This window comes from Oryzias latipes (genome assembly GCF_053564925.1).
Source record: "Oryzias latipes strain Hd-rR chromosome 1 unlocalized genomic scaffold, Olatipes_Hd-rR_3.1 chr1_Y".
Classification (NCBI taxonomy): domain Eukaryota; kingdom Metazoa; phylum Chordata; class Actinopteri; order Beloniformes; family Adrianichthyidae; genus Oryzias; species Oryzias latipes.
This window is the reverse complement of record NW_027616335.1, coordinates 3,111,292-3,124,359: the sequence shown is the minus strand read 5'-3', so window position 1 is coordinate 3,124,359 and position 13,068 is coordinate 3,111,292. Positions and strand designations below refer to the sequence as shown.

The window sequence follows — 13,068 nt, the reverse complement described above, 5'->3', positions numbered from 1 at the left end:
TGGAGCCACAAGGACAACAAATTATAACACAAAAGCCAGTAATTTTACATAATACATGTAAAGACTCATGGTTAATGTTTTTACAGATAAATCAGATTCAAGTGATTATGATATTTATCATTTCACTGAAATAAAATGAACCTTTGATACATCTAAACTGGTGATAAAAAGTTTCCTTTTTTAATATATAATGGTCACCTGGTTTTTTTATTGTTTTTTAACGCCGTTCCTGTTTTTACTTTTTTCTATTTTGGAGAGCGAGTTTGTATTTAGGTTAATGGTTAAATTTTTCCTCTTCAGACTCCGTCAGCTAGTGTTGAGCATGGGTTTGTAAAAATATTTGCTACACTAAATTAAGCTTTGAAAGTGTGAGGTTAGATGCAACACTTTATCTAAACCAGTGATTTTTAACCATGGGGCCACAGCCCAATCTTGGTCCGTGAGCGCCAACTAGTGGGCCGCAAAAAAGATCTGTTCTGAATCTGTGGGCCACGAGAGCCGCGGGACCTGAATGCAGCCTCCTACCACTTGGTGGAAGTGAGGTGTCAGTCAGGTGTTATAAAAAGGTTAAGAGCAAGAGCATCTGATCTAAACTAAGGTATAATTGAACGTGGCATAGAAATCATGTAAACAAAACTCTGGTACATGACATCGTAAAAAAACTTAAATGTAACATTTTTTTGTATCATCAACAGTTCAGTGTTTGGGAAAACACATTCACTGCTCCATACTAGGTGTTCCACAGCAAATTAATTGTCTCTTCACACATTATGTTACATTTACATTTTCTTGCAGCCATTTTATTCTTGTGTGACTAGTTTACAAATAAAATTCGAACTTCATTGGAATAGCTTGATATGTTTCTACCACTAAATGCTGTTGGAGAGCAAATGAAGCTTCAAAAAGCTTTGCCCTTCAGTGAACTGAACGGATAAAAAGCTTCAGGTGAATCATGCGTCATCTACATCACTAAAAGGCATCAAGATTATTTTGAAATGTAATCATAGGTGTTTTACTTTATCCTCATCCCCTGTCAGCTTCCTTTGTTATTTTATTGACCAAAAATGTACAGATGATTCAAGTGCAGTAAAGAAACATCATAACTGACAATTAAATAAACAAAAATTACGAAAAAGGTGACAATATCAAACAAAACAAAAGAAAACCTGAAGAATAACTTAAAAAGCAACATTGGTGACAAAACTGGCTGCGACACAAAATGACTAAAACCATGCAATCAAATGTGGACTCACAGGACTAATTAGCAAAACTGAAACAGCTGTAATGACTGCTAATTAGAAACTGGTGTAGACATAACGTCACTGCAGAACAGAGATGAAACTAAAAGAGATAAAAAGACCACTCCAAATTAAACAATTGAATGATGAACCCCTAAAAAAAATCAAACCAAGTAAAAACTAAAAAAAGCGAAACTAAAAGTTTGGGTTCTTACAGTAAGAAAAGACACATTCTGGGTGTATTTGAAGAAAAACCCCATGCCGGTCACAAAAAATAAATCAAATGTGGAGAAAATAATCAAGATAATCAGACATTGCTTGTAAATTGTTGAAGCAGTCCTCAGACAAAATTATGTTACCCTTAAAAATAGAGAAAGACAATATAATCATAAGGATCAGGTTGAAGTAAAGCCTCTTATGCAGCTGCTGTTCAATAAAAGGGGGGAACCTTGCTGTCAATTTATGCACCACCATCATCTGCCTCTTTATACATCTCACCAGTGCAGAAAAAAGGGTGTTACAGATGAGTTCACACCAAAAACGTCAATTCATACTGAAATATGTCAGAGTTATGTTTAAACTTGCACATCTGTGGATCTATTTTCTGTCATTTTGATAACTTTAGTCGTGCTTTTGTAAGTATATAAATAAGTGTATTTTGTTTTGTACAGTATATTAAATTTTCTTACATCAAGACTTAACTCTTACTCTCCACAGTGCAGCTTTCTCCAAAATTCTTGGTCCATGTTCCTATTACCACCATGTTTAATTTTTGAATTATTTAAAAAGTATAGTTAAAGTTTATTGTCGTGCTTGGAGCCTTTTTTGTGTTTCCGTGGCTCAGCAGATGTTGGAAAACTGAACCCTCTTAAGTTGAATGTTGCATTGCAGTGAGTCTTTTGTAATTCCCATGAATGACATCGTTGGTGTGAATCTTCAGATTGGATAATCAAACAGCAGTTTTTCCAAAACTGACATGACTCTGCTGTGACGCTCTGCTGCCACTTTGGTGTGAATTGGAGATAAAGCTAAAGTGGGCAACATGGAAAGTTCTGGAAGAGCACCTCCAGCAGGCTCCCATCTCTGCATCGATTCACAATTGCTTTTATGGCGAAAGATAAGGACTGTTTTTTGGCGAAAAATGGGCTAACCTGTACAGAGCACACAGGTGGTCCACACGAAATAGGAAGGTCGTTGACCACCCAGTGACTCCGTAGTCTGTTTTTCTTAGGGTATGCTGCAGGCGACAGGTTGTGGTGAACACTTACATATCACAAAGGGTAAGGGTGATGTAGATGAGATGAAGACATGTCTCAAAGAGCTTTTTACTGTTTTTTGTGCTCACTGTGCCCATTTTTTACCCGTAGACTTATGTATCTGTGAGGGCGACTTTAACTAATGCTTTAGTAATGACCAAAGTGTGGCGTAAAAGGCACCATACGACAGCTTCAATTGCATGTCATAAGTGTGCACAACTTCAATTAACCTTACAAATACTACATGATACACATACCACACACATGACAATTGAGTGTTCCATTTTAAACGAGCATCAGACGAACTAAAAGACACACCCTAGCTCCTTTAAGATGCAGCTGCTCCTCTCTGCGACCCTCAAAGGGCCAGACAACCCAAAAACCTGCAGCCCTCATCCAATTGGATGGGTGCTGGTGACTAAAACTTAATTTATTACCCATCTGCTTTAATACAATTTTATACATTATTCAGAGGACTTCCAATTAGATGACAAAGATAACTAAAAATGTAAAGTAAACAAAGACCTTTAATTAAAGATTGTATTTTAGTTAAATAGAATAGAACGGAACGACAGAACCAAAACATCTCAAACATGATTAGGTCTCAAAATGGTTCACTAATGATGCATTCCAATTAGCACCAACTTAGTGAAGCTAAACTTGACTTATGGAGTTTTTACTAGGGGTCACGTCATCTTGCGTCTTTGATTTTTAGTACCTTCTGTCCTACAGAAAAGGAATGGATTTGATTTATGGGCACAAGAAGTGGTGACCTGCGCTCTGTTGAGAGTTCAGAAAACAACGGGAGGTGGCAGTAGATATTTGTTTTGCCTGCATTTCCACGACGAGCCTGGTCTCATTGAAATGGTGCTAAAGTAAAATGGAGAAAATGAACTAGACCAAGCCAGTGACTCCAAGTTGAGACGAGACAAATTGAAACAACTTGTGGAAATGCAGCAGAGGATTATGCAAAAACCGTAGAAACTTTTACAGAGTTTCAGAACAAGAGCTTTTTCTTATGCATTTTCCTTGAGGGCTCATGCCAGAATGACAAATAGAGGCCTGACTGCTTCTATCATCTGTCACCGCTGCTGTCTCTCCTTCATCACTCTTCCTCTACGGCACAACCATTCAAACACAAAACAGATTAAACACCTGCGGGATAGTGCAACCTGCAGAGGAACTCTGATGTCCAAAAATGCATTTTGCTTTATCTGAGGTGCTAGGATTCAACTGGCCTCTCAAAGGCTCATCAACTCCACTAATGGCCCATAGACATGTCCTGCCTACTGATGTAGGTAAACCACTTACTTTCAATGAGAGACATTTTCAAAAATGAAAAATCTTCTGAAAGGTTATTTAACCATGTTTTAGTGTCATTGACCTTTATTGGCAGCTTTAATTGTGTGTGAAGTTGGATTACTTTGTTTGCAAAGCAACACACAATTATTCCTCAATTTGATGAGGCTCAATGTGTTTTTATAGTTCCTATCCATCAGAGTTTCCAAACAGAGGAAATAAAAGTCACTGTGTGATTTATGAAAAAACCAGACACTTAAATAAGAAAAACCTTTTTTTAAGACAATTGTTTGTATGCAGAAAAGCGTTTGACTTAATCTGAAGTGTAACTGTTTTTTTTTAATGGGGTACCACACTTGGCTCAGTCCAGTTTGTTTGAATACATTTCAACAAAGGCAAGACATTACTGCGTATTCATACTTGCACGGTAAACATCTAATCAATCAAACTTGCAAACAACGTAGTCCACAGTTAAAACAAATGCATGCAATTACCCAAACAAAAGTCTCATCATTCTGCCTCTCAGGGATGGTGTCTTCACATGTTGTCATGCTAAGGGATTTCATATGATGCTTTAACCATTCAGGATGTCATAATGTGTGGTGGGAAAATGGAGCCCTTCAAGCTAGGTGTGCTGAGAGTGAAACAGCTGTTGGGTCCGAGCATTGATGTCACTTAATCACAAGGGTCAGTCCCCTAAGACAGCCAGGTAGGCTTCAGGTTTACAAACCAAATAATCTTAAGTGGCAGGAAGTAATGCCAAATATCTGTCAACACAGAAACAATTTATGATAAAAAGTAAAGCTACAGACAGATAAGAAATGTGGGCAGTAATTAAGAAAGACATGCAACCCTATAGCATGGCATTTTAATCAAGTCATCTCCAAATTGCTGTTTACAATCTGCAGATTGTAGGTTGGAACTGTGTGCAAATGCACACTAAATTGAAAACTGCACAAATAGAACAGAGGTGTAAGAAAGTGCCAAATTACAAAAATGAAGATGATGTAAATTTCACATGGTAATGTGAAGCAACTGTGCATCTTGGTTCACAAATGACTTGCTTCGCAGTGAAATGTACCATACTTTGTTTTTGTAACTGTTTGGTATTAATAAAGAAGATAAAATGATTCTGTAAAGTTAGCCCTTTAATATCGAAGCTTTAGTTTTAGCTCCGGTGTTGGGATTCTTTTGACTACTATAACGTTTCAACTGTTTACCCAATTCATGTAATTCCAGAAAATTCAGAAGTGCAGCAAGCACTTCACACTTTACATTAGTAAAGTGTTACATATTGGTGTGTAAATTCAAAATGCAAAGCTACCTCATCTGCGTCAGAATCAGCTGATCGTGTAAACAGTCAAAGAGTTACAGTGTGTCAGAAAGCGTGTACCACCAGTGAGATCTTTGGTTGAAAGAGTTAAAAATATGAGACAAGAGATTTGTCAATCCGATCTGAAATTATTGCTTTGCACTTTTACAAAAACATATATTTTAAAAAGGTTGTTGAGAAACATTTTAGGTATTTTTTTAAATAAAGAAGCATGTCTGTGTGAGCATAAAATTAAATCAAAAGGAGTTACCAAATAATCGTATTGATGGAACTTTGATTGAGGAAACTTGAAGCAAGTTTTCAAGTTTAGTTATTTCAGCTATTTTGACCATTGATGGGACATATGTAAACACGTTATTTACTTTACAAAAAATTTGGAAAATTTGCTGAAGGACGTCTGTCCTTTATTGGGACTCAGCCAGTGTGTCTTATTTATACCTCACTCTTAAATCAATGCCTGCTAATGTTCAGGCTCTATAGTTAATTTTTTAATCTTAAAAATTCAATTAAATGTTTATTTTTAAATAAATGCAATAAATTTGACATAAAGTATGTAATACTTATTAAAAGTTCAAAATGTGACCATTTGTACAAATATCTTGAATACTAAATCTAATTAAAACATTCCAAATGTGTTGAAGTTTAGGTATGTCTATTTCTGCTGTAATGTTAGGCAGTTTCAAATTCAAGTAAACAGGAACAAGCCACCAAGTGGTTACACTTTTTTGTTTTGGTTTCTCACACTGCTTGATTTGTTGAGTATAATTTCTGGTTTTTGGTATTTCAGTAATCACATCCCCTTATCATTCATCCCCTTAGTAAAGTTTGTAATGTCTCCTATATTGTTGTCTTGAGTTATTCCAACTCATGTCATCTTGTTAGACTTACAGGCACCAATTGTCTGAGCATTAACTAATATCAACAAAATAGACCATAAGACTATAGACTATTTTATAGACTATTTAGGCTCCTTGTAAGAAAATTAGAGCAGGTTCACAGCCACCAAACATTTCAAGTAGTTTTTTCACAGGGTTTTGCACATACACATCTATAAAATAACATTAGTCAGATTTGCCTGTATACATGGATGAAAAACTAACAAACTGTTACTTTGAGGTTATGTAATCATTGTTGACTATGGCATTTTCCTATTTACACAATCTTTTGATTAATCTGTTTTTTTAATTTGCATGAAACCAAATTTAATGAGAGGCATTGGTCTGCAATGTATCACAACACTATGAGTATACAGTAAAAGGATCCAGGTAAAAAAAAACATAATTATTTTCATGACAAAAGTACAACAAAATCAAGGACCCTGATCCTTTGAACCTCCAAGTAGGAGCTCAAAAGTACTTATTTCTTGTTAAAACTCATTAAAGTATTGGCAGAATTGATTAGAGTTGTTGCAACACAAAGGTAAATGCATCCTTCACACATTTTTTGGTAACTCTCTTGACTCTACATCTACATTTAAAATGTAAAATTACTGTAATCCATTATAAGATAATTTTTTTACTACTTTATTTGCGCTAAAATGTCTTGCCTGTGTTTAATTTGCATTTGCCCAGCTTGACCCCATTCTTGTCCTGACGCAGCTGCCCCCGCCCCCAACAACTTTGCTGTGATGATTGTAGGAAAGAACAACTACATACAATCTAATGACAACAATGCAATGCTAAGTGGAATCAAGTAACCCAGATGCTCCATCAATCTCAGTCATATTTCTTTGGAGGGTACAACATGTACAGTGTGAAGGTATGTATGCTGAGAGAAGTGGCACAGGTGTGGTATTTATAATCGATATTCACATTATGAATATGGTAATGAGCTCAGAAAGGTGGCAGGCAGGCAGCACATGTAGATGTAACTCCCGGAGAGGCCTAAAGCAAATGAGGTGTACCCGCCTGCGATACTGCAGTTTCATCTGGCACCAGAAATAGCAGCACAGCCCCACTGTACCTCCAATCCATCAGCCCCCCGTCTGGGGGTAGTAGCAGTGGGGAAGAAAAGGCTTGCCGAGGGGAGCAGAGGAGATAATTTATGGGGATTTAAGCGGAGTGGGTGATTTCTCTGGAATGACAAAGTTAATTAATGGAGAGGGAGTTAAATTGTCAGTCTTGCAAAAAGATCATTTAACCCTTTTCCCTTCTTGTGCCCTGGTTTTACACTAAGTAAGATGTCTAGCTGCCTAGACCTAAAGCATATTGCAAAATCATAGGGGGTTGGGGTTTACAGTTAAAGAAGACCTAGTTACTGACACAAAGACAAAAATATGTGAAAATGGCAAAAGCCTCAAGACAACTATTACTAATGTATCTGCTGTCAAACAGTGACAAAGTACACAGTTGTAATCATCCTGCTTATCGGCTTTGCAAATAAATGCTGCACACAAAAGAAAATGCCTGAGAGCAATCCTGATCATATTTAAAATATTTGGATGTTGAGGTGAGATGAATAATTCACTGATGTGCTTGCCTTAAAGAGGGCTTTGATAATTCAGGGATATAAATAGTATTCTCTAAATAAACCATCCCACCCCAGCCGCCAGCTCTATCCCAACTTTCCATGCATATTGATAGGCTGACAATAATTGCAGTGTTTCTTCCACCTAACTCTCATGGTCCGACCTCACCCTCCATCTGTGTTAAAAAACGCTGTGGGCACCTGCACACCCTTTTCTGATGATTCAGTGATCAAGCAGGCTAACATGCCTGTAACTCAATTGATGTTTGCACAGACAGGCATCCCATTAGGACGAGTGGTACTAAAAGGGAGAGTGAGTTATTCTCACATTACTGCTGGGGAGATGGAGAGGGGACAGATGGTTTTGTTGCCAGAGTTTAATGAAGTGTTGTGAATCAGTCGGAGGTGCCGAGGAGGTCTCGACTGTCACTCTGATGAGAGATGTAGTGTGGAGGGTTAACAAGGGCACAGAGTGAGACAGTTGGCTCCACGATAGTTTTGTCACGTTAAGGGCTGAGCAATTAAAATTGCATCAGTTTGAGGCTGCAGCTGTCAGCGAGAATCCGTATTCCTTTGTGCAAATGCTTGTTAGATTTCAGCTAATGTGATGTCATTTATCTGATTGTGCCGGAGGAATGTGTAGAGAGCCAATTCACCCAGATCTTAAGAAACAACAAACCTCATTCAGTTTGGTTCCACTTTTGTCTGTTGTCAACAAAGTGGAGATAAACCACTTTACCTGTGACTGATAATGCAGGGCTGTCAGCCTTGCTTTCATGCTATACATGGTAATTATATGCCTTGCTGCTCTCTTACATGATGCAAAGAAGCACAAGTACAATGGAGTGTTTCCACCACTCTCATCCCCACACATCTGTCACCAATCAATTATAAAACTTTACATGTCTCTGCAGCCAGGTCATCAAAAAACAATGATGTTTGATATTTTTATTGTAAATCCCACAAGCGTGTATGTCTGTAAGACTTTGAGATGAAATGTCTAGAGATGAATTGAAAAACATGGGGTACAATATGATTCAGTACGGTGGCCCTGAAGTGCAGATCCCACCAACAAATCCCTTAATGCAGAAACATATAAAAGAAAACAATGACAATTTAAAAATGAAAAAGAAAAAAAAAGAAAAAACGTAACATTTTAGAAATCAAAACAAAATTCCCGAAACCAAAACACAAATACCAAAAAGATGAAACAAAATACAAATGAAATGTGTAACTAAACAAAAGTAATGAAATGTTAAAAATAAAACACAATAATAAACCAGAAAAGGTAGCCTTTTTGTAACATCACTATGGCGTTTGATTTCTGATGTTTTAGTAGTTTCAAATGTGTCTTCAATGTCCACATACTTATAAAAGTTTTATGATTAGTAGGAAGCATTTCCAATATCACTTCATCCCAAATAATTTTTAGTCGAAATGATGGATGGGTATAGGGACAATTCAGTACAGTAGGGAATTATCCTTTAAAACACACAGTTATCGCTATTAGGTTGGTGAATAAATTATTGAAAACTAAAAAAATTATTACAGCATGTATTTTCTCTTATCTTACACATGAAAGTTCTTAACTTTGCACTTCAGGAAAGTCAGTCAATCTTTACCAATTCAATGAGCAGCACTAATATTACGTTATTTTTCTTCCGTCTGTTTGAGTGATTGTATGTGACTCATTCTTTGTTATTTAGCTTTCTGTAAATTATTGGTTCACAGCTAAAAACTATTCCTCATATAATCACTTATTAGGGTGATGGGGGGGGGGGGCACCTTCTAATGCACCTTGGGGGAAGGAGCTACTTGGCAGTGGTCCCCCTCCTATGCCGTGTTGAAACGGGCCACTCCCCTCTTGGTTTTACTTGCATCTTAGACATGTAGGACCGTTGGTCGGGGGGTTGTTTAGACATCCCTGTGAGCAATCAGGAGATGTCCTCTCAGTGCCCTACCCGCCAATTTTAACTGCACCCTTTATTACACACACCCTTTACCCCCAAAAAAATACACTCCAACAAACATACCCATACATGGACACACAAACCCTCACAAGCACACATACAGTACATAACGAAGATAGGACCTCTGATCCTCTGTCCCCGACCCCATCCCTTGCGGGGGGAACCAGGCCCTCAGCAACGGCAGCCAACGGCGGCCATATCCCTTGGGTGGGGTTTCCTGGGCCCGGGATCCCTCTCTCCACGCAGAGAGAGGGATCCCTGAGTTCTCTGACAAGACCAAGAGCCTGGGATCACATCACATCTGAGCCTGGGGATATCTGTGTAGCTGTGGTGTTGGTTCTGGTCCTTGCCCCCTTGCACTGGCCTTCTCCAAAACTCCTAGTCGGGCCATGTTTATAACACTTGTTGTGGACCCCCACTTCTCTCGGGTGCCTTCCTCCTGGGCAGGAGTGGCTGGTCCTTACCGCGCTCTCTTCTGGACCAGCCGTGGGCTGGGTGGGTAGTTGCCTGGAGTGTGGGGTGGGTCTCCCTTGGGGGACTCTGGACCGTGCCTGAGGTCAGGGTGAGGGGAGATGCTCAGACTTCCTGGGTGAGGGGTGAGGAGCTTGTCTGGGGCTGTGGGAGCTCTCCCGAGGCGGGTCACCACAGTGGGCCCTACCGGCGCGGCGGTGTGGCTCCTTTTCTGGTTGGGCTGGGCTTGCACTCTCTGTCCCCCTATGCTTCCCCGCTCTCTGGCTTTGGGGGCCCCTGTGTTGGTCCGGCCTGGGTGTCAGGTGTGATCGCCCGGTGGGCGGTTGTTTTTTGTACCTGCTACCGTATGGGTGTTGGGGGTTCTGGGTGCTGCTGCGGCGGGGGTCTTGGTGTGGGGATGACTGGGTATCCTCCCTCCTTCCTTTTACATTCCAATATCCACCCCAGAAGAACAGAAACACTCACTCAATCACAGGTGCTATCTTTGCCTTTATGCTGCTTCATGGTTTTACCCCCTCCCCCCGCATAATCATCCTCCTTCTCCCCTCCCTCTGCCGACTGCACTACCACTGCACCACGGCCAAGGTTCATTGTTCATGCTTTACAGTCATTGTTACCCCTCCTCTCAGACCCCAACTGGTCGCAGCAGATGGTCATCCCTACTGGGTTGGTTGGTTGGTTTTGCTGGAGAACCTTTTTTTCTTAAATATGGGTGGGAGAAAACTATTTTTTGGTTAGTTACTGATACAGAGAGTTGTAGTGAGAATGATCTACACTGAATTGTATTGTAAGAACTGGTACGCCTGGAATGACTTGGATTCTAAAAATAGCTTATTATGATGATATTTTTTGTAACGCCTTAAGTCGACCTCAATTGTGAATTTGAGATTCATAAAAAATTAGCTGAATTGTCCTCAGGCAAAAATCTCAACTCCTACCTCACTCTTGCTTTCAACTGCAAGAAACTTTTTTGTAAATGCAAAGCAACCCCACATTATGATGCCTCCAACACTGTGCGTAACAGTTATCATAAAAAGCGAGTTTATGCAGTTTTTCACCAACAATGATGCTCTCCATTATTTTTGAACATCTCCATTTTGTCCAATTGTGTCTTCTTGTAACAGGGGAGCCATGTTCTCATGTCTCCATTTTTTACAAGCTTTACTTTTTTCAACTCAACTTTCATATTTTTTGCTTTTCGTTTGCGACCTGCAAAGGGATGACCTTGGATGGAACTTGCTGGGATGTCCTCTCATGGGAATTTTGGCAACTGCAGTGAGTGCTTATGTTTGTCAGTATTTTTTTTTTTTTTTTGCTGTGAGATGAAGACCTAAAACACCCCTGTTACCTTTTCTGACAAACTCCATTTTCTCCCTGGGATAAGGTCAGTATGACAATATTCAGGTCCAACAAGAATTCAAGGTATTTACTTTTGAAAAGGTGATCAATTTTATTGCATATTGTTCTATTAGCACATGATTATCACCATCTGACTAATGCATGCCCCAAATTATTGTGGAAGGTATAAATGTGAATAAGTTCTAAAATTTCCTATTTTTCATGTTCATTTTAATTCCTGTTGAGAATGCTTCAGGTTTTAACTTGCTTGGGAGCACAGCTCTTAATGAAATATGTCCCTTCATGTGGTATAACTGATATGGATAATCTCCTCAGTATTGTCTTGTATTTACAGACAATAAGGGTGGTTTGCTTCTGTCGGCGCTCATCAATGTCATATTCAGGGCTGCAATATAAGTGCCAACATGTACACATGCAAATATGAAAGCAGAAAGTATTAATTTACATGCGTATGTAAAAAGAAATACATGAATCAGTTTCATTTTATGTTTTTAACTTGAATGAAGGGCTCTCAGCATGACCTTGCAACAAATGTCTGCACAAATGATGTAAGAAGAATGGTCAAAGAGCAAGAGAGCTTCCTCTCTTAATTTCTAATTGCTACTTTTTCCAGCCATGATGATGATTTATGACTAAAAATTAGGCATCTTTTTCTTCTTTTTCTTTTTCTTTTAACATGCCACAATAGTGCAACAGTTATTGTAACATTGGAAATAAGGAAAACACAATTTGGATAAATTTTCTTCTTCCCCTTCTGTTTTATCCTTTGCTTTCCTTCTGTCAACACAAACTCTTGACGCATGTGTCAACCAAAGGGACAGAACTCTTTAAATGCTTGCGGGGGTGGAGGTAAGGAGGTTACACATCATCTGAATAAGCAATTCCAGAAATAGCAGGACACATAAAGCTAGATTACAGCAGACAAGTGGGATGCAGAGTTGTAGCAGGCGAGAGAGAGGAGACAGCTGCAGAGGCAGGCAGACAACACGAGAGCAGGCAGCTCACCAGCAGTGCTGATTCTTTCAGCGTTGGCGCTCGGCTCCTTCATGTCAACCAAGCAGTGTCCCAAGTGCTGGATGCTGTCCTCCATCTGCCTGGCTTGTCCCACACTTTTACTTCCCACTCCTTCACCTCCTCCATGAAACACCACAGAGCAGTCCAGTTCACTGGCTCTCCAGGCAGCCTGCAGGCAAGAAAAGCTGCGATAAAGATAGCGATCCGCTCGCTTTGCTTTCTTGCTGCCTCACAGCGCTCCCTCTCGCTCTGTCAGCATTAAAGATGCCTTTTGGAAACTAATACCAAAGAGGGGGACCAGCGAGGGACCTGGAGCAGCAGCAGGGGGAGGAGGTGGAGGATAGTGGGGGGGATTGGAGGCAGAAGTAAAGGGAGGAGTGATGAGGGAGTAAGGCAACGAATGAAAGAGAAAGCTGAACAGGATTGATGTAACGTGCGATAAGCAGCCCCATCCATCAATCCTGGGCTGACAGTGGGGCACCTAGAGCGCAACACAGCCAGAAAGACAACTCTGCCCTTCTCTCTTCTTCCTTTTCTTTCTTCAATGTGCAGCCACTGCTGCATCAAGATATGGCGCCAAGGGCTCCCTCTGATTTGTGCTTTCCTCACCTTCCCTCACTCCTTTTTCTAGCAGCAAAGGGCGGCCGTGGTGCAGCGGTAGG

At 39.8% G+C, this 13,068-nt stretch overlaps 1 protein-coding gene across 1 annotated transcript in view; it reads right to left on the bottom strand.

Annotated features, from left to right (window-relative positions):
* Positions 1-12,685, bottom strand: part of LOC105354450 (inositol polyphosphate 4-phosphatase type II) — a 162,167-nt gene extending 149,482 nt beyond the window's left edge. Inside the window, exon 1 of the mRNA XM_020703700.3 lies at positions 12,398-12,685. Within this exon, the coding sequence (XP_020559359.3) occupies positions 12,398-12,482 (85 nt within the window). The 5' untranslated portion in view covers positions 12,483-12,685. The remainder of the gene's footprint in view (positions 1-12,397) is intronic.
* Between the last annotated feature and the right edge of the window lie 383 nt (positions 12,686-13,068).